Source organism: Balaenoptera musculus, chromosome 17 (assembly GCF_009873245.2).
Source record: "Balaenoptera musculus isolate JJ_BM4_2016_0621 chromosome 17, mBalMus1.pri.v3, whole genome shotgun sequence".
NCBI lineage: Eukaryota > Metazoa > Chordata > Mammalia > Artiodactyla > Balaenopteridae > Balaenoptera > Balaenoptera musculus.
The window spans coordinates 76,022,961-76,044,472 of record NC_045801.1 but is presented as its reverse complement, the minus strand read 5'-3'; the positions used below and the strand labels follow the sequence as shown (position 1 = coordinate 76,044,472).

The window sequence follows — 21,512 nt, the reverse complement described above, 5'->3', positions numbered from 1 at the left end:
TAGTTTGATTACTATGTGTCTTGGCATGTTTCTCCTTGGGTCTATCCTGCCTGGGACTCTCTGCACTTCCTGGACTTGTGTGGCTATTTCCTTTCCCATGCTAGGGAAGTTTTTGACTATAATCTCTTCAAATATTTTCTCAGGTCATTTCTCTCTCTCTTCTCCTGCTGGGACCCCTATAATGTGAATGTTGTTGCGTTTAATGTTGTCCTGGAGGTCTCTTAGGTTGTCTTCATTTCTTTTCATTCTTTTTTCTTTATTCTGTACTGTGGCAGTGAATTCCACCATTCTGTCTTTCAGGTCACTTATCTGCTCTTCTGCCTCCGTTATTCTGCTACTGATTGCTTCTAGTGTATTTTTCATTTCAGTTGTTGTATTGTTCATCTCTTTTTGTTCATTCTTTAATTCTTATAGGTGTTTGTTCTTTAATTCTTCTAGGTCTTTGTTAAACATTTCTTGCATCTTCTCGATCTTTGCCTCCATTCTTTTTCTGAAGTCCTGGATCATCTTCACTATCATTTTTCTGAATTATTTTTCTGGAAGGTTGCCTATTTCCACTTCATTTAGTTATTTTTCTGGGGTTTCATCTTGTTCCTTCATCTGGTACATAGCCCTCTGCATTTTTCACCTTGTCTATCTTTCTGTGAATGTGGTTTTTATTCCACAGGCTGCAGGATTGTAGTTCTTCTTGCTTCTGCTGTCTGCCCTCTGGTGGATGAGGCTATCTAAGAGGCTTTTGCAAGTTTCCTGATGGGAGGGACTGGTGCTGGGTACGGCTCTTTTTTCCTATTCTTTTAAGAATTTTTCCCTCCTCCCCCAGATTCCCACTATTGGAAGCACAGTTTCAGTGTAGTTATTATGTTAATGTCTTTATATGGAAGATGCTGTGGCTTATATTGAACTCTTTCCTGTACATTTTGAGACCATTTTCATACTTATTACTTTCTTGTTCTGGACAGAAACTCCTCTCTGAACTTTGAAAGTGGGACAAATGTCAAAACATGTCTTAAGAAATGAAGAGGTGGAAATGGATTGTAACATATAATCCTCACATCTTCTGATACTGGATTTAGTTCATTAGTTGTCATGAACTCGATGAAAGGTCTAGGGTTGACTTGGTGGATTGGTTCATGGGCTGAGCTGAGCTCCTGCTGTCCTTTCAGCTCTTCCCAGGGCCTGGGATGATGCCTGTGGATGGTACCAGGGAAGGCTTGGAGCTCGTGTTTGATGCCATTTAGCATTAGACACCTTGAATATTTCAGAAAGAACAGTACAGAGCCTTGGAAAATATGCTTCTGCATTATGGTCAGATTTCACTTCTGGGGTATGTCAAGTGACAAGTTCCCAAGGCAAACAAGAGAAGGAGGAGATAGTTGGTTTCCACAGTTATCCTAGACATGATCTGCATTCTCTTTTGCTGTGGATAAAAGTAATTACAAGCCTTGGAAGCAGACTGCTTAGGTTAGAATGCTGGTCTTCCAATGACTAACTCTATGTAATCTTGGCAAGTTACCTACCATTTTGTGCTCTAAATGCGGTGATAAAATTGCCTAACTTGTATGTTTGTTGTGAGAGAAAGTGAGATAGTATAGGTAAAGTGCTTAATAGAGATAAAATCCTGAAAAAAAATGAACAGAGCATCAATGAACTGTGGGACATCGTCAAGGAGACAAATGTATGTATATTTGGAGTTTCCAAAAGAACAGGGGAGTCATAATAAAGTATTAGAAGATATATTGACCCCAAATTGTCCAGCTCTGGTGAAAACTATAAACCCATAGGTTCATTGAATGCAACAAATTCCAATCACAAAAAAGGAGAAAAATACAAAAAAATACATCAAGGTCAAATTAAAAGCAGGCAAAGGAAAAAAAACACATCTTATATACAGAAGAAGAAAGATGAAAAAATAAAAATAAACTTACTTACAAAACAGAAACAGACTCACAGTCTTCGAAAACAGACTTATGGTTACCAAAGGGGAAGTGGGGGAGCGGGGAGGGATAAATTGGGAGTTTGAGATTGACATACGCACACTACTATATATAAAATAGAGAAACAACAAGGACCTACTGTACAGCACAGGGAACTCTTCTAAATATTCTGTAATAACCTAAATGGGAAAAGAAATTGAAAAAGAATAGATACATGTATATGTATAACTGAATCACTGTGCTGTACACCTGAAACTAACATAACATTGTTAATCAACTGTACTCCAATATAAAATAAAAATTAAGAAAAAGAAAGATGAGGGTGACAGCATGCTTGCTGTGAGAAGCATGTAGTCCTGAACACTGTGAAGCAATATCTTTAAAATGCCTCAAATACATGCAGTTTATTGTTATCAATTACACACCAGTAAAGCTGCTATAATTTTTATTAATACTTGTATTATTCAAAATGTCTCAGTTTTACACTCTTAATACTAGTTTAATTAAATGTAAGATTTTGACTTGACTTTCTTCAATCCTCCTCCGACACTTTGGCTAGTTTTTAAAAGATATTTTCCAATGTCTTCTAGCGTATATTATGTCTGAGATAGAACCTTCAATCTGTCTGTTACACCTCTGTAGATAATTTTATTTTATCTCTGGTAGTTTTTTACGATTTCTTTTTATTGATGATGTTTTAAATTTCACTATGGTGTAGCTAGATATGGATTTACTTTTATGTAACCTCGTTGGCACCCCCTTCATGTTTTCTATCTTTGGATTAAAATCTTTCTTCAATCCCATGAAATTTGCAGCCACTGTATTTTTAAGTACAATGCTTTTAATTTGACCTTGATGTATTTTGTTGTATTTTTCTTCTTTTTTTTGTGATTGGAATTTGTTGCATTCAGTGAACCTATGGGTTTATAGTTTTCACCAGAGCTGGACAATGTTAAATAACATCTTTATTGAGATATAATTCAGTCATTTTTCATATGTCACCAAGTTATGCAGCCATCACCACTATTTAATTCTGGGACACTTTTATCACCTGTAAAAGAAACCTCAGAACTATTAGCAGTCACTCCCCATTCACTCCCCTCTCACCCCAGCCCTTGGCAAACACTAATCTGCTTCCTGTCTCTATGGACTTATCTATTCTGTATATTCAATATAAATGGAATTATACAGTATGTGACCTTTTGGTGTCTTACTTCTGTCACTTAACCTAATGTTTCCAAGGTTCATCCATGTTGCAGCATGCATCTGTGTTTCATTCATTTTTATGGCTGAATAATATTCCATTGCATAGATAGACCACATTTTATTTTATTTTATTTTATTTTTTATTTAACACCTTTATTGGAGTATAATTGCTTTACAATGGTGTGTTAGTTTCTGCTTTATAACAAAGTGAATCAGTTATACATATACATATATCCCCATATCTCTTCCCTCTTGTGTCTCCCTCCCTCCCACCCTCCCTATCCCACCCCTCTAGGTTAGATCACATTTTATTAATCCATTCATTAGCTGATGGATGTTTGGATTGTTTCTACTTTTTGGCTATTATGAATAATGTTGGTATAAACATTTGTGTACAAGTTTTTGTGCAGTCACATATTTTCCATTCTCTTGTGCATGTACCTAGGAATGGAAACGCTGGGTCATATGGTAACTATATATTTAGCTTTTTGAGGAGTTGCCAAATTGTTTTCCATAAATATTTGAGGGTTCCAACTTTTCCATATCCTGGAGAACACTTGTTATTGGCCATATTTTTTTTTGTTATAGCCATTCCAGTGGGTGTGAAGGGCTACTATTTTCTTCTCTGTCATTCTTTGCAGTCTCATCTTTTGGAACTTCTAAAAGGTATCTACTGAAGCCATTCAATCTATTCTTGTCAGTTAACTTCGATTTCAATTTTTTTAAAAAAAATTTCTTTTCTGTTGTGGATGAATTCCTCATTATTAACTTCCTATTATATAAAGCAGTCTTTAACTGTGTCTGGTCTAGAATCTATCCTGTTTAATTAGTGTTTTTTCCTAATAACTATATACCTTGTTTATTTTAATTTCATCATTTCTTGCTCCCTTTTTTATGAATGGCCTTCCTGCCTTTATCTATTTGAAAATCTTGGAATGCTTGTTTTAAACTTCCTTTTCAGTTGGGCTTAATATTTGCATTTCATCACAAATGAAGTCATTATTGTTGCATTTGTTGGCTTTCTTAACATCATCTTCCTTATATATTATAGAATTTTATAGTGCTACTCATGTCAAACCAAAGTATTTGTTTCTCTCTCTCTTTCCTCATTCTTACTTGTTTTCACAGTTTTGTTTCAGAAATGGAATTCACATTGGAGGTTTGGGGCCACTTCCCCAGAATGAAGTCAGTCATATTGCAAATCTAAGTGGCTAAGCCAGGGGGTGGCTTTGCCCACATTCTGCTCCTTCAGCTGTATCTACTTACTCCTCCCACCCTAAGTAACCAGCAGTCCTAGTTGACAATCTTGACTTTTTTTCAGCCTTCTTCAACTGATGGGCAAGACCTGCCCATATCTCAGGTCCTTGGCTATGGACCTGGCTCTCATTCTTGCCATCTGGTCCCAGTTGTCATGAAATAAAGAGGAGGCTGCCTCCCCCAGACTCCAGACTCAGAGCCCAGGAGCCCCCATTTCAACTCCTGCTTAGTGCAGCATCTCTCTCATCCGGTGCTAGGCTGCACGTACGCTCATCATTTTCTGAGCATAATTATGTATTTAAATGAAAACATTTTACATATCTTCGTTATGAGTTTAGATGAGAGCATGGACTCATCAGTGTATATATATATATACTGATATATCTATATATTTGTTTGTTTGTTTGTTTTAGTGGCTTTTCAATTTTGATCAAATACTACAAAGATTTTTTCCCTTGGTGGAATATCTTCTAAGACCCTATACAGCAAGGAGTCAGTCATATAAAATTTAGTTTTTGTTTCTTTGAAGACTTTCAGGTGTAGAAGATGCTCGACTACACAAATCTTCCTGTGCTGCTTCAAGGAGGATTACAGCTTTCAACTTAGAGATCCTTGACCATGTCAAACCATTTCTGCCTAGTCCTGTTTTTACGGCTCCTATTTTTATGGTCCTATTTTTATTCTGTTCAAAGGCTTTGCGCATTCTGTTTGCTATGGCAGCCATCACTAGACCGTGTTACAGTTTGGAAAGATGATTGGGTCAATAATTGAATGCATGGATTAGTTGTTGGCAGATTACTTTGTGAGATTATTTGTGCACAAGGGAGTTTCCATGTGATATTTTCCAACCCTCAAATGCGTCCACGTTTTTTTGTGCTTCACTGTACGAAGGATACCTCCATCAGGAGACATTTAGACTTGTTTCCTACTTGGAGTAACCTCATGTAGAACACAATTATGTGATTGCTAGAGTTTTGAGAAAGTTAAATTCCAAAGCTTTTTCAAGAGACTTGTAATTTGAGGCATTATATTTACAGATTAATATACACAATGATGAAAAGCTTCAACTTCTTAATTACATAATTCAATATATACACAAAAATAGATTACTTAATAAAATATGTAAGGTTACCTATAAATCAGTAAGAAAAAGACAAACAACCAAACAGATAAATGGGCACATAAATAAACAAGAAATTTATAGAAGCATGTTCAGCCAACAGAACTGAAGCTCAGACTCACCAGCCACAGACAACACAAATTAACACGAGACGCTATTTTACCCATCGCATGGCAAAATTAAGTGACTGAAATTAGTTAACACTGGTGAGAGTGTGAGCACACATAAAGGATGCCTATACCTTGTAGATGGGAGTATAAACTGGTATGGCATTTTTGAAAGCTATGTGGCAATAACCATAAAATATTAAATATCCGTATTCTTTGATCCACTAATTCCACTTTTAAGAGTTAATCTTATGGAATCGTTGCAATACACATTCCTCTTGGGAAAGGCGGTCTCAAGAGAAATCTTTAGACTCCCCACTCAGCCACATAAGGATGGACCTTGAGCCTGGAGTGCTTCCTTACCAAGAGATAAAAAGCTACACAGCCTGGGACAAGCATACCACCGTATGTGGGAATTTGTCTCCTTGCTTCAGGCTCAATGAGGGCTCTTTTGTCTCTGCTTATAGCATGTGCATGATATGACACCTGGCCAACCACTGCTGTATCTGTCCTCTGCAGGGAAGGGACAGGGTTTCTTCTCCTGTGGCTTGAGATGGGTTCCCATAGGTGAATTTCCTGCACTGGCTGCAGGGAGAGACCTGTTGATAATGGGGGACTGACCAATGCCCACTATTGAAGGTGATCATGCCCTGTCTCTTCTCCAAGTAAAGCGTTGTTCCATCCAGTACTCGACTGTAGCCTCTGATACCAAGATGTAAAGGGCAGAAGTGTTTAGAGTCTTCCCCAGGGTTGGCAAGGTACAACGCTTGACAATTACTACTACACGCACACACATATATACACTCTTTTTATATAGTGTAGGACACATCAACCTGAAGTCCTCGTCCTAGGCTAGTCCTAACCCTTCCGTGGTTATGGGGCCCAGAGCACCTGTGCTGAACACACGCTGAGCGCCACAGCCAGGGCACAGTTATCTGCGTTTAAAAGAACATCCCAGGGGCCTCTTAGGCAAATGCCTCTCAGCATTTAAATAGGAAAGTCTTGAAAATAAAAGCCTTTAAGAGATAAAGCTGATGACGGTATTTCACACTGAAGGTTGGACAGCCTGGGGGATATCTGGGGACACAGGGAGACCTACCCAGCACCCCTCGAGCCACAGGAGTCACGTTTTGCGCACAGCCGCCCTTGCTGTGCGCAAAATGTGACCTCACTGTTAAGGTCAGCCTGGGTGAGTGCCTTGCTTCGTTTGATGTTCTGAGCAGGGTCTGACAGCCCCACGTGCACCTAAGGGGAACAAACCATCGTGTTCCATGGTCTTTCCCTTCTCTCCTCCCTTCCTCTGTTTCCCCGTCGCTCTCCTCTGTTCCTTCCCTCCCTAAACATTTGTGGTGCATCCACCAGGCCCTCAATTCACCAGCAGGTGTGAGGGGTGAGGAAATACGAGAGCAGTTGACAGCGTCCTCCCCGGGGCATCAGTGGGCCCTCAGAAGGGGCCCCAGACGGTGAAGTAGAGGGCCAGACATTTGTCTGTTAACCACTCTGAATATCTGAGCTCGGTCTGCACAGCTACCCCAAGTAGAAATGAAAAGGCTCCTCGGGAAGAACCATGCTTGATCTGAAAAAGAGTGTATATTCATTTGATTGTATTTTCTCATACATATTGGGTGAGATATATATGTACACATATTGTTTTACTGTAACATAATAATTGGATTATTGTCTTAAAGGGAAGGAACCAGTCATTCTACTCATACTGTCTCTGGGGTGCAGGCTGGATTTCTCTTTCTCAGATTTGGGTATCCTTAGTTTTAAGGGACAGAATTTTTTTTTTTAACATCTTTATTGGAGTATAATTGCTTTACAATGGTATGTTAGTTTCTGCTTTCTAACAAAGTGAATCAGCTATACATATACATATATCCCCATATCTCCTCCCTCTTGTGTCTCTAAGGGAGAGCATTAAGTGACTTTTTTTCCCTCGAAGGACTAGCCCCTTGTCTCTCAAATCTGACCTGCAGATGGATTTTGTTTGGGCCACACTGGTTTAAATGGAATCAATAGGCCGAAATTAAGAACTTGAGATATTATCATGAAAATTGAGGTTTCAGATTTCTTTGGAAAAGTACTGGGCTGGCATTTCCAAGGGAAGGAGTTGGCTCAGGTTGAATAGAGACCTAAGATCTCTGATGTGTTTCAGCCCCATCATTTCTTACTGCTCTGGACACGGATTTCCACAGGCCTGCTGCTGTTTATCAGCTCCTTTCCAACCTGCTTCAAACGCTTATATTATCTGCATCTCTAGTTCAAAAGGAGGAGGGCTCTGGCCTGGAAGTTAGTTTGTCAAAGATCACGGAGATGAGATAGACGCTGGTGGGGATCAGTGAGTGGCAGGGACCTGTGAGCCCTTGCACTGACCAGGGGGTGGGGGGACAGCACATGGCCGTGGGGAGGTCCCGAGAACCCAGCAGGGCTGGACTCAGAGGGGCGGTGGCCGCCCCATCGGGATGCAGCACATGGTCTTGCACAGACCTGGGCTGCAGAGAAGAGAGAGGCTCTTCCTCTGTCTCCCTCAGTTGCTAAACTCTGATCTGGGGGGAAGAATGCAAAGGAAAGGATGAGTGAGGGTCCTGGGAAAATGACTCAGTGGATGGGAATTTAGCTGCAGGTGGTTTCAATTAGAAAAACAAAGACATGTTACATTTTTTGTACCTGACTATTGTCCCAAATGGTTTAATTAATGTGAAGGAGCCATAAACTCCTTGTGTGATGAGAATTTGCTTTCCAAAACATTCATAATACCTTGCCCAGTGATCTGGTCGCCAAATCCCTCCATTCATGCATCTGTCCATTCATCAGATACTGGAGGACCCACCGCGGTTGTGGTGTAGGGCTGGGTAACAGTGAGCAAGATAGAGACCCAAGTCCTTCCAATTCTTGGTCATGGCCTGGATGAGAGACAGGGAACTGGAGTGGAAAGGACATTGCTTGGGAGCAAGAAGTTTGGGGTCTTCATTCCATTTCTATCCTTCAACTGCTGGGCAATCTTGGGCCAATGAATTGACCTTTCTGGGCTCCACTTTCTGTATTTGTAAAATGGGGCTAAATTACCTTTAATTTTTTTTTAATTAACGTCTAAAATATTTTGCTGAAGAAAAGAGACATACACATTTGGATGTAAATGCAGAGTTCCTTATACAGGAGGGTACAGTTTGTATCTTTATGAGGCTTTGGTTTTTCCTCACGTATCTGAATTCCAGAAATGAGAGTGGAAATACATTTTGCTTTGCTACTGTGTGTTTGCTCATCTAAGATGTCATATACAAGGAATTAAATGAAAAATGTTGTTGCAGCCTCAGCAGTTGGAAGAGGAGTAGGCCAGTGATACTTCTGTTGAAAGCAGATGGTTTCACTGTCTGTGAGTTTAGGATATGCGGTGGAGACCTAAGGGTGAATGAGAGCTCTGGAGGGGAAGAAACTTGCAAGAATGTTGTGCAGTTGGGGTGATGGGTTTATTATATCTACATACAAGTATGCATTTACTGGCGTTTTGTCAAAAATAAAGGACAAGGTAATACCAAAAACTATTTGAGCATGTAAACAAGACAGCTGCAAGAGACCAATACTTGAAGGCTTAAGGATTCTCAAAAGAACACAGGACCTGGAATGACAGCTTTCAGGTTGTACAGTTAAGTTATCCAGACAATCAAGTCAACTATATAATGCAAGCAACATAGGACAATACAACACGACCGGCGAAGCAGTCTCTCACTGCGGGGTGGAGGAAGGCTTGCTGGGGCCTGGGCTCACTGATGGGAAAGGGGATTAAAATCTCATAAATCCTCCATATCTTTTCTCCATTTCGGGAACTTCCTTTGAGTAACTTTCACCTTCTTCGTCGGAGGGCAGGGAATCTGCAAAGCGCTTGAGGAAGCCGCCGTACCTTTTCTGGTAGCCCATCCACCACTCGGGGCGACCCACTCTTCTCATGAAGCCGCCGTACCGCTTCTGCAGCTCCTTGGCTTCGTCTTCCAGTTGGGGGCTTCTCTTTAAGCCTCGCATGAAGCCCCCGTATCTCTTGCTCACGTCTGCGTCATCCCTGTCCTCCTGGTGGGGAGCCCCCTCTCGCTGGTCCCCCGCTCCCACCAGCTCCTTCAGCAGGTCGGAGGGATTGCCTATGGCGTCGTCTTCCTCCGCACCCTTCTTCATGAAGCCCCCGTATCTCTTGCCAAGGATTTCCCCTCCATTTGCCTCTTCCTCGGGCTCCAGGGGATACAGCTCATCCATCTTCTTCATGAAGCCTCCGTACCTCTTCATGAAGCCCCCGTACTTCTTGGCGAGCAAGCGGTGCTCCTCCTGTTTGCCGAGGGCACTGCTGCCGTCTGGAGGGAGCTCCAGCTTGGACAGCTGCAGAAGCTCCTTGCAGGTTTCCCAGGTCTTGAGAGAAGGCAGTTTCCCCTCACATTCCAGTGTGCAAGCCTGGGAAAAGAATTCGATTTAGTGATAAAAAGAGGCTTTTCTGATTTCATTCACCAAACACATTTTTTTTTTTAAGACCACTCTATGCTTGCTTTGATGTGGAAACTCCCATATAATGATCTCATTTTCCTTTTTACAACTTTTTGCCATACTGAACAGGCAAATCGAAGGAAATTCAAAAGGGGAGATTGTGGAGAATTAATGGAATCAAATTAGAATTTTTCTTTGCATTTTAACAGATTGTATATGCTGTGCCATTGCAATATTGTAAAGATATTTTCCCACCCAATTTTAACCTATATATGTTATTTCCTAGCAATTCAGGGGTTTTATGGCCCCCCGAAGTCTACTTACAGAACCCAGTTACCAACCCATGATTTAGACATAAAAACCAGGCATTTTCTGGAGATTTAAAAATATATTGGTATATTACTTAATATGAAATACACACATATTATTTTCACAATGAAAGGAAGCATTTTATTAGTGCAACAAAGTTCTTTAGGGTGTATATTTAAGCAGCTCTTAATGATTATTTAAGCTTTGTGTCTAAGAAAATTAAATATATGCATATATAAAAATCTAAAGATCTAATTAAAATGGTTCTGTTTTATTCTTGACATCTGATTAAGAAATCAAAACATCATTAAAAATTTAAGATGTTCAGGTGTCAAGAATATTTCCATCCTAAAATGAAATTTAAATAATCTATTGGCCAAAAATTAATGTTGAATATTTGTATACTGTTACCAAAAGGCTTTTTAAAAGGGATTCTTTCAAAAACAAATAATGGCAAATAATCGGAATAGCACAGTCACAGAATGGAAGTGGTGTTAATTTATATTTATATGCTCCTGTAGCCATCTATGCATTTTTGTATTATTTACCCTCGGTGTTAGAGGGTAAATTCAATTTGGACATCAATCATGGCATGCCTGCTTATCTTTGTATCCACCACAGAATGAAGCACAAGTGTCTTTCACATGGTAGAAACTCAATAACTCAATAAATATGTGTTACATTGATCTTACTACATAGTTCTGGCTAAGCAACCTAATTTCTCATGTGTCTTTTTCAACCAAGCGAAAATTCCAGAGCTGCTGTAATTCTAACAGTATAGTCATCAACAAGCCTCTTTTCACAGAGAAAATAACAATCCTAAATGTAAGCTCCAATAGAAAACTCACCAGTTAAACACAAATCAAATCAGAAAGAAAAAAGATGGACGAAGGGGATTGTTACCCCTACTTAAGATGCAGCATTTTTCTCAGAGTTTAAATATAAAGCCCTACTACTTGTCAAATGAAGTGGATCAGGTAATCCAAATGGAATGAAGAAACATTTAACCTGAAATATACACCTGGGGTTTTGTGGAATCATTTCCTTAATTTTTGTCCCTGTTTTATGCATCTACATGATAAAATTGCTTCAAAAGCTCTAGTGAGGAGATGAACTCTTTGGATTAATACATTATTCTCTGCCCAACTTGTTATCACAGGAGTTCAACAAATTGAGGAGACAGTGCAAAGGAATTATTGGGAGAACTAGTTAAAATGAAGCTTCCTGAGTCCCAGCTTCAGAGATTCTGACTCAGTAGAGCAACAGGAGTGATTCAAGAGCACACAGACCATGATTAGAAAGACAGTTCTTCTGACCTTAGATTCCGCCCCCCCTCCAAGCCCCTGCGTAATTTATCTTTGCATTGTGGCCACCTCTTTGGACTCCGCCACCTCTCTTGTGCCCTCTTCATAGCCAAAGTAAACTGCTGTCTTAGTAGGTGTTACACAAGTACGTTCTAGACAGGACAGAAGTGGAATTCCAGCATCACTTGCTGTCTGTAAAACGGCGGCTGACCTCTTTCTCTCCAGTCTACTGTGCTCTCCCTTCCTCCCCTCCCTTTATCCCTTCCCCATCCCATTGCTCTCTCGTACCCACAAGTGAGGGTCAGGGTCTGAGAGACCTGAGCTTGAAAGAGCTAGAGAAATGACATTCGAATAAAGGCAGCGGAATATCACTAATAAAAAAGTCAATATTGCTTGCGGGAAGGAAGGGAAGATGGCTGCGTGCGGAAGGGGCCCCGGGTGGGCTGCGTGAGGAGGCGGGGTAACTGAGCATCTTCCTGGCCGCAGGTGAGGCGACGGCCCAGTGCTCTCCGAGGTGCTGAAGACAGTACAGCTCGGGGCTCCCGCCTCCTCGGGGTGAAAACAAACTTGGTTTGCGCGGAGACACCGCCGCGCTTTCCGGTCCCTAGATAGCCGCGGGTCCCGAGACCTATTTGGTCAGCGTTCGGGGAACAGTCGGGACGCCTGGGTCACCAGGGGTCCGCGCCGACTGTGACCCCGAGACGCGCCGCGCGGCGGACCCGGGCTGTCCGCGCAGGGTCGCGGTTACCAGCTCCCGCGCCGCGCGCAACACTCACCAGCGGGTTGAGATCGGTCGGGCGCGCCAGGCGGTAGATGCACGTCGCGCAGTCCTGGCTGCATTCCGCCCGCACGGTCGCCAGGAGCCCGGGGCCGAGCGCCAGCAGCCAAGTGCAGAGTCTCAGGAACCGCGCCATGGTCTGCGGGGAGAGGGCACACGAACTCCGAGCCCGCCCGGGGCGCAGAGCGGGTCCCCGGCAGGGACTCCTCGCGGGGCAGCTGCAACGGGGCGTTCGTAGAACCAGAGCCCGCCGGGACACTCTTTCCCGGTCCCCTCGCCCGCCTGGGGGACCGCTCCGATCGCCTCGCGGTTCCCGAGTTGTCACTGTCACCCGGACCCCGGGGCGGCCCCTGGCACTCGCTCCCTTTCCTGGCGGCCGCTGCCCCGGGCAGGATTCTGGAGGGGGCTACGGAGACCCAATGCGAGAGCGCGCCAGCCCGGGGAGGCGCGATATTGACCCGGGTCACATACAACGAGCGGAAGAAAGTTGGGGAACCCCATGCAACGCAACGCGGAATAAAACGCAGCTGGCCGACGGCCCCAAACCCACGCAGCAAGGCGAGCTTGGGCCAAGTTCACTCACGCTGCCGCTGTTCCGGGCGCACAGGCTGGTCGGAGAAAGCCGGGGCGGGCGACTCCAGGAGGGAGAGGAGAGCACGGCAGGCGGGCGGGCGGCGCGGGGCTCACCGTCACGGTCCTCGGCGTCGCCGCGGCCGCAGCGCAGGGTTGGGGGCCCGCCTCGCCAGCCTCTCTCGCCTTCCGGGCTGCGGCGGCCGGAGCCACTTTATAATTCGCCCCGGAGCGCAGGAGGCGGGCGCGCCCCAATCGCCGGCGGGCTGCCGCTGACGCAGGCCCTACGCCGGCCGCGTGCCGCCCCCGCCGGAAGGGGGGTCCGGACCGCGGCGGGGGGATGCGCGTGGCGGCCCACCCCTCGGCCGGGTGACACACCGAGGCAGTTAGGAAAGTTGGGGAGAGAGTGGGATGAGATCAAGGGCCCCCGCGCAAAGTCACTAACATCGCCCTCCTCGGGGTGCGGGCTCCGGTCGAGGGCCCAGGCTGGAGGGGGAGTTAGCGGGGCAGACGGAATGTGCTGGAGACCCTCCGAGTGTGTGCTGGGGTACCCTTCCCCCGCCTCCCCCTGGAGCGGCCCCGCGGCCCGGGTGGGCACCGGGCACAGCCGTCCGGAATGTGGTCACTTGTCCACCGGTCTGTCCCCGCCCTAGACTCCCTTGCTGACAGCGTCAGGCGCGTAGTAAGCGCTCAGTTAACGGTGAAAGGAATGGCTGATTGAAACTTTCCGGGGATCTTAAAATCTCTGGACAGAGCTTTCCCCTTTCTCGTTAGTGAGACCCCTTGCCAAGCGCGCACGCGGTAAAGCCCACGCTTCGGGAACGATGTTCCCACCCACCAGGGTGTCCTGGGGGATTTCCACGAGTGAGACGGGGTGCGGGGCCGGGGCGATGCCCGCATCAGGGCTGGTGGCGAAGGAGCGAGGTGGGAGGGACGCGGTACCCAGGGCGTCTGGGGCTTGGGGCGCGGCCGGGCAGAGCGCCGACGGCGGAGGCTGGGGCCGTCGATTGAGACCCGCTCGCCATCCTCGCTCTGCGGAAGATTGCCAAGAAGCAAGCCATTTACCTTGTCTGAGGCCTCAGTTTCCCCATTTGGAAAATAGGGGCAGAGGTAATGAGGGACAATAGGGCCGGAGGCTATGCATAGGGTTCCGGAGAGACGCAAATGAAATAATGGACCAAAGCACTTGGCCTTGTGCCTGGCGCATAGCAAGCCTTAAAAGCGTGTTTCTAACCCTGCCATCCATCTGCCTTTAGGTTTGTCAATCATTTACTTATCCTACGTTTATTGTTTATTGATCGATCCATCCATCTATGTATCTATCAGTCCTGGTCTTAGAGGGAAATCACAGAGTCCCACAGCTCGTACACAGAGAAAGAAGCCCAGTGCTTTCCCAGTCAAAGCACCTTCTGTCAAGGATGCGCCAGCACTTGGACCTTCGCGAGGACCAGCCGCCGCAGGGCTCTTCCGAGCTCGGGCCGCGCTGCGTCTCCCACTCTGGTCACTAGAGGGCAGCGCTCTCCTGCGTAGGTCTGGGCTCCGGGGAGGGGTCTTAGGGTGCCAGCCGCGGACACGCACCCGAGAGGCCGCGGAGCAGCTCCCGCGCCCCTGCCTGCCTCCCGGGCAAGGCAGCCCTGCACCGGGCCGGGAAGCGGAGCGCGGGGCTGCGGCGGCAGAACGCTCCACACAGCTCGGAGGAGCCAGCATTGACATCTTGCCGGAAAAGCAGAAAGTTTCCCCTTCGACGTTTTAGGCTTTTCACATGGACGAGGGTGGAGAGCTGGTGATGCTGTCTCCAGCTACCTACCCGTCCCCCAGCAGGAACGAGGTTTCCCCCTGCTCCCCGGGGTCTGGAAAGGCAGCGACTACACTGCAGTACTCAGTGCGAAAGCCGTGCACGAACAACCGGGCCTAAAAGGGGAGAAAACTTGCTATACCTGAGCACTGGCATCCTGGGGATCACCCAGGTACGAACTTTAAACACGTAACCAGGGCCAAAGGCTGAGACCCGCGTGTGAGTGACCGCACCACGTGCTGCTTCCCTGGGTACACAGTGCTGGACGCCGAAAGACCGCTTAGAATCTTGGAAAACTAGAAGCTGAAGACTGAAAGGGGACTTGGGGATAAGTTATTCCAACCTTTATTCTATAGACGGGAAAAACGAGGATCCGAGCATACAAGTGACGTCCAAGTGACCGGTCCAGACAGAACGAGGCAGAAGCAGGTCCCATCACACCTCTCTAGGGAGATCTCCTCCCCACCGCCCCTCGCCCCCCAACCCTCAGGCCTGGTTTTTGTTTCTGTTGGAACAATCACTGTCTCCTCTGAGTTAGTATCTCTTGGTGAACCTGCATCATTCTCTGAGGCTTTTAAATTAATTATTTATCTATTTTTGGCTGCATTGGGTCTTCGTTGCAGTGCGCGGGCTTCTCATTGCGCTGGTTTCTCTTGTTGCAGAGCATGGGCTCTAGGCACACGGGCTTCAGTAGTTGTGGCACGTGGGCTCAGTAGTTGTGGCTTGCGGGCTCTAGAGCGCAGGCTCAGTAGTTGTGGTGCACGGGCTTTGTTGCTCTGCGGCATGTGGGATCTTCCCGGACCAGGGCTCGAACCCATGTCCCCTGCACTGGCAGGCGGATTCTTAACCACTGCGCCACCAGGGAAGCCCTCTGAGGCGTTTTAAATGTCAGTGGAGAGAGAAAAGGAAAGAGAAGGCTGTCCCCTAGGAGTAGGGTGGGGATACTGAGTGCTCCAGCACCCGCCTAGATGCTTGGGATGTAGATGGTACCGAGTGAATGTGTGTTGACAGACTGGAGGGATGAGGTGGGGAGAGGTGGGTCTGGTTTGCGTGCCCCAAACTGCGAGGATCTCTTCCTACCACCCTCCCCCATCTACCCTGGGGCTACAAGATGTACATTTCTGTGTTCATTTCTTTATATTTGAACAGTGGTAGTGAGTTGCAAGGGATTCATTTTTCACGATCCTTTAAATACTTATCAAGCACTGATAGATTTTGCCTTATCTTCTGGGAAAAAGCTTCTTTAGAAATCAGACTCAAAAAAGAGAAGGGAACCTTCTCTTAAAACATTTAATCCACAGAATTCTGATTCCCAGGTTATGATCAAGACCTCACCTTCTTCTGATCCTAAGGTTCCAAACATTAGACAAAAGAGATTCATTCTAGAGACCAAGAAATGTGGCTTTTAAAGCCCCGATGATGAGTGGTGTTTTACTCAGTTCTTATGTATTCTGGGAGCCTGTAGGAGGGATTTTAACAAGTCCTTTCAGGGTCCTTTTCCATCATTTCCGGGATGTCTTTCAGGTTCCTCTCCTCCCCTCCACTTCCCGCCGCCCAAACACACATTCTTTGTTATGGAAACTGGTTTTTCTGCCCCTCTCTCTGTAAAATAGCAGCAGTGGGAAGAAGGCAGTTCCGCACTCTGGGGATTGTGTAATGTTTCAGCATAAAAGCACCATGTTCTCACATTTCAGATGCTGGAGTCACACCAGAGGCAGGGCAAACTTGCCCATTTTCAGTTACACTGTAATGTGTGGGCTTTGCAAGATAGGATTCTGTGAGCTGGGCATGTTACCATGAAGGACCACTGTTGAGGCATCTTCTTCAGACTGGCACAGAAAGAGCACCGTGGCAGAGAGGGTGTAAGCGGACTTGGTGGGAAGATGATTTGTGCTGTAATAAATCCCCATTCTAAGGAGGGTGAATGCTGGCACATCCTCACCCTCAAACAGCCAGGGAGCAAAATAAACCCCTTGGAAGAAAAAGGAACCTGGTACAAAGTTGCCTGAAACTGAGTGTAAATAATAGAAAATGTGTTAATGTGTCAGAGAGAGAAAGAGAGTGAGGAAACAATAACAAACCAGCCGGGAAGGGAAACTAAAGGAAGCCTATGGAACACACTGTTTGCATCCTGTAAACTTAGAAAGACTTCAAAGAGAGCTCCTAAACTTGGCCTTCAACTCTCAGACAGGGAAACATACATTTTAGTATTAAGTATAGGTAATTAGACCCTGAATAAAGCAAGTCACATTATGACTCATTAGATTCAAGGAAGAGATAGCTGGGGATACAACCAGACTCTTGAGCAGCTTGACTTTTGAAGTGGCTTCTGGAATTGCTTTGAAGGAATTTAATAGCCACCCCAGAGAACCAGGCATGTTAAAAAACTGTATTGCCTCATTGGACCTAAACCTTAGTTAATAGCTTGACTTTGATTTGTTTTTGGTGGTTTCCAAAATCAAATTCAAGACCCCACCTGCAGGACCTGAAGAGAAGGTGATCAAAAGTATTAACTGAATGAGTGGAAACATCCACCAAGAAAACAATTTCCGAAATCGAGGCAATGCTAGAAGAGAAATTCAGAACGGGTTTTCAGTAACAATAAATCACTGTTGTAAGTGCAGTGGCTCCAGGTCACCAGCTTCTGGAGGGAACTCCTCTGCATACGACCCACAGCACAAGCTTTACACATGAGAGATACTCAGTAAAGTCGTTTTTTTTTTTTTAAACATCTTTATTGAAGTATAATTGCTTTACAATGATGTGTTAGTTTCTGCTTTATAACAAAGTGAATCAGTTATACATATGTTCCCATATCTCTTCCCTCTTGCATCTCCCTCCCTCCCACCCTCCCCATCCCACCCCTCTAGGTGGTCACAAAGCACCGAGCTGATCTCCCTGTGCTATGCGGCTGCTTCCCACTAGCTATCTATTTTACATTTGGTAGTGTATATATGTCCATGACACTCTCTCACCCTGTCACATCTCACCCCTCCCCCTCCCCATATCCTCAAGTCCATTCTCTAGTAGGTCTGTGTCTTTATTCCCGTCTTGCCACTAGGTTCTTCATGGCCTTTTTTTTTTTTTCCTTAGATTCCATATATATGTGTTAGCATACTGTATTTGTTTTTCTCTTTCTGACTTACTTCACTCTGTATGACAGACTCTAGGTCCATCCACCTCATTACAAATACCTCCATTTCATTTCTTTTTATGGCTGAGTAATATTCCATTGTATATATGTGCCACATCTTCTTTATCCATTCATCCGATGATGGACACTTAGGTTGCTTCCATGTCCTGGCTATTGTAAATAGAGCTGCAATGAACATTTTGGTACATGACTCTTTTTGAATTATGGTTTTCTCAGGGTATATGCCCAGTAGTGGGATTGCTGGGTTGTATGGTAGTTCTATTTGTAGTTTTTTAAGGAACCTCCATACTGTTCTCCATAGTGGCTGTATCAATTTACATTCCCACCAACAGTGCAAGAGTGTTCCCTTTCCTCCACACCCTCTCCAGCATTTATTGTTTCTAGATTTTTTGATAAATCACAGTAAAGTCATTTTTGAAAACCGTGTTCCTCTTGTAGCTACATCTTCCATAGCTCACATGCTTATGGGATGGACCCCCAAAGTCAAACTGTTGCCATAAAATTATATAGAGGAAGAGCTGAACCCCGCATATACTCACTTCTAACTCTATCATTACTCTCTTGGTATCTATTTTGTTGTACATAGACGTTACAACTTAGACAAAAATATTATTTTGATGAATCTTGTGAAAATCAGTCTAGAGAGAGTGATCTTGTGTGGCACGAAATAGAATCAGAGGAGAAGAGTAAGGTCAAAATATATGCCTTTTTTCTACTCTGAAGCTATTCTCTGATTATACATTTAGTGGAAGAGCAACGTCAGGAGATATCTCAGCAGATAGCCTAGAAACTAACAAGTCGCATGATTTCATGCAGGAAAACAATTATTTCGCTCTTAAGAGTTTAGGATCAGAAAATACTAAGTTTAATTTCTGTTTTGCTGTCAGTGGAGCGTGCAAACTTGGGAAAGTCAATCTCCAAACGTCATTTTTCTCGTCTCTGTACAATGGGGAAAATAAAGCCAACCACACTAGTTTGTTGCATGGACTAAACGACAAACTAATATGTATATACATATATACTGTGTAGGAATTCAATTTATATTAATGACCCTTTTTTGTTGTGCTGTGTTAAACTTGAATTTCTGAGGCAGAATGGTTTTTTTCTCAGTGTCTAGATTGTCATGTTCTTGGCCTCTTATTTTTGAAGCTATGATTTGGCTTCCTTAGTGGAGTGTTCAAATAATGAAAACAAGTGACTGTTTTGATAATGGTTGAAGGAAATAGGCTATTCATCTACCTGGATCCAGCGCTCCAAATTAAAAATCACATCGATAGAGCAATTTGTAATAACTGCGGGTAGCCAGCTACTCCATAAAATTGTAATAAGATATTGGTAGAAGAGAGAACTTGGGCAAGGCATGCACGATCTGATCAATTGTTATTTTATTGGGGATAGATTATGTCGCATTAATCTTCAACACTTCTATGCGTGGCAGAGCCAATTAGGGGAGATAAGATGTAGAAGTGTTTGGATCAGAAAATCAGAAAATGTTTGGGGTACTCAGAGGCCCCCCAGGAGGGCAGGGTTCCTGGAACAAGTGGAGAGGACTGGAGAGAGAGTCCAGGGACAAGGCAGAGAGGCAGGAAGGAGCCTGTCGAAGGAGACAGCTGTCAGAGTGCAAGGTGTGTGAATGGGGAATTGATCTGCCATGGGAGCCTCCAGCGGAGTGGGCTGGGGGGCCGTGGGAGTGATGCAGGAAGGAAGGGAGTTGCTTAAGCACTCTTGGAGGGGACTGCAGGGGAACAGCTGGTCACTCAGGGACGCATGATGGACAGAACATTGGCTCCTGTGAGCCCACCATTTCCTCTGCAATGCCCACTCCCACAGTGAGTTCTCTAGGAGCCTGATGCCCCCAGGGAGATTTGCTCAGAGATGGGGGTGGGGGAAAGAAATGCTTTTGTCCCTCATGTATAATACGTTTGTGTTTTTAGCTTCATATCCCCCACAGAAGATGTGGGAATAAGACAGAATGTGAGCCTTTGGGATCATCTCTTATCATTTGCCCGGTCCATCATCCTTCCCTAGAGGACCACACACACTTTATTAATTAATGGACATTCTCCAGGCAAGTCCTCCTTCAGCTTCTTGCCATATGTCCTCCAAACGTATTTGCTCCTTCCACTTAGATTGTCTTTGATTTTGCATGTGGCATACTCCCTAACCCTCAGGAAGCTCGCGTCATTGACTACATGTTCCTCTCTTGTATGGTTAATTTTAGTTGTTACTTCTTAGTCCTTATACACTCTCATAAGAATAAAAACTTTCTTATTTTCTCTTGTTTTTAAAAAAGGGCACTGTCTTAAACCTGTAATCATTCTCCTCCATGCTCAGTTTCTATCTAACTCCATCTTGGCAGTGAAAACTGTTGAAAAATGGTCTGATTCCTTTGTTGGCCCTTCCTCATATCCTCTATGAATTTCTTATTCCGCTGCCGTTTTACTTTTGCTCTTACCACTCCGGTGAAATCATACCTGTTAAGGTCAGTAGGAACTTTTAGATGAAAGCCCAAGAAACTCTTTTTAGACCTTATATTACTTGTCATATCTGCAGTACTGGACACGTCATATCTGCAGTATTGGACACTTGTATCTGCAGTATTGGACGCTTGTCCTATCTGCAGTATTGGACACTTGTATCTGCAGTATTGGACGCTTGTCGTATCTGCAGTATTGGATGCTTGTCGTATCTGCAGTATTGGACACCTGTATCTGCAGTATTGGACGCTTGTCATATCTGCAGTGTTGGACACTTGCATCTGCAGTATTGGACACTTGTATCTGCAGTGTTGCACACTTGTATCTGCAGTATTGGACGCTTGTCGTATCTGCAGTATTGGACGCTTGTCGTATCTGCAATATTGCACACTTGTATATGCAGTATTGGACACTTTTCGTATCTGCAGTATTGGACACTTGTATCTGCAGTATTGGACACGTCACATCGGCAGTATTGGACACTTGTTGTATCTGCAGTATTGGACACGTCATATCGGCAGTATTGGACACTTGTTGTATCTGCAGTATTGGACACGTTGTATCTGCAGTATTGGATACTGTTGTCCATTCCTTCTTTCTAGGAATTCTCCCTAAAACTTTTCCTCTTCCTTTTTTGGCTGTGCCTTCTTACTCTATCTCCTGGACTTTTCTTTCTCCATCTGTCCTTTAAATGGTGATGTTCCCTATGGTTTTGTCCTGTGCCTCATCTCAAGTTACATGTTCTGCTTGGGAACTCTTAGCCACTCCAGGACTTTACCTCTCATCTATGCATCAATTATTTCTGTCTCCAGTTCTGGCTCCTCCTCTGTCTACATGAGGTTATCTCAATGTGTATGTGCTCCGGGCACCTCAAACTTATCATGTGTTCAACTGCTTAAATTATCTCTTCTTTAAATCTGCTCTTGCTGTGTATTCACTCTCAGTGGATGGCAGACAGAGGAAATCATTCTTTTTTATTTTGAATTTAGCCATTCTAATGGGTGTGTAGTGACATCTCCTAACTTTAATTTGTA

At 44.6% G+C, this 21,512-nt stretch overlaps 1 protein-coding gene across 1 annotated transcript; it reads right to left on the bottom strand.

Annotated features, from left to right (window-relative positions):
- Nucleotides 1-9,075: 9,075 nt before the first annotated feature.
- Nucleotides 9,076-13,237, bottom strand: PENK (proenkephalin). Its single transcript, XM_036830723.1, has 3 exons — nt 13,066-13,237; nt 12,481-12,621; nt 9,076-10,061 (listed from the first exon to the last, which is right to left on the bottom strand). The coding sequence occupies exons 2-3, from the start codon at nt 12,616-12,618 to the stop codon at nt 9,408-9,410; spliced, it is 792 nt and encodes a 263-aa protein (XP_036686618.1). The 5' UTR covers nt 12,619-12,621; nt 13,066-13,237; the 3' UTR covers nt 9,076-9,407.
- Nucleotides 13,238-21,512: the final 8,275 nt, after the last annotated feature.

Coding starts and splice junctions, on each gene's coding strand:
- PENK (XM_036830723.1), bottom strand. CDS start 12,618: ATGGCGCGGTTCCTGAGACTCTGCACTTGGCTGCTGGCGCTCGGCCCC. Junction 10,062..12,480: donor CGACCGATCTCAACCCGCTG/GTGAGTGTTGCG, acceptor TTCTTTTCCCAG/GCTTGCACACTGGAATGTGA.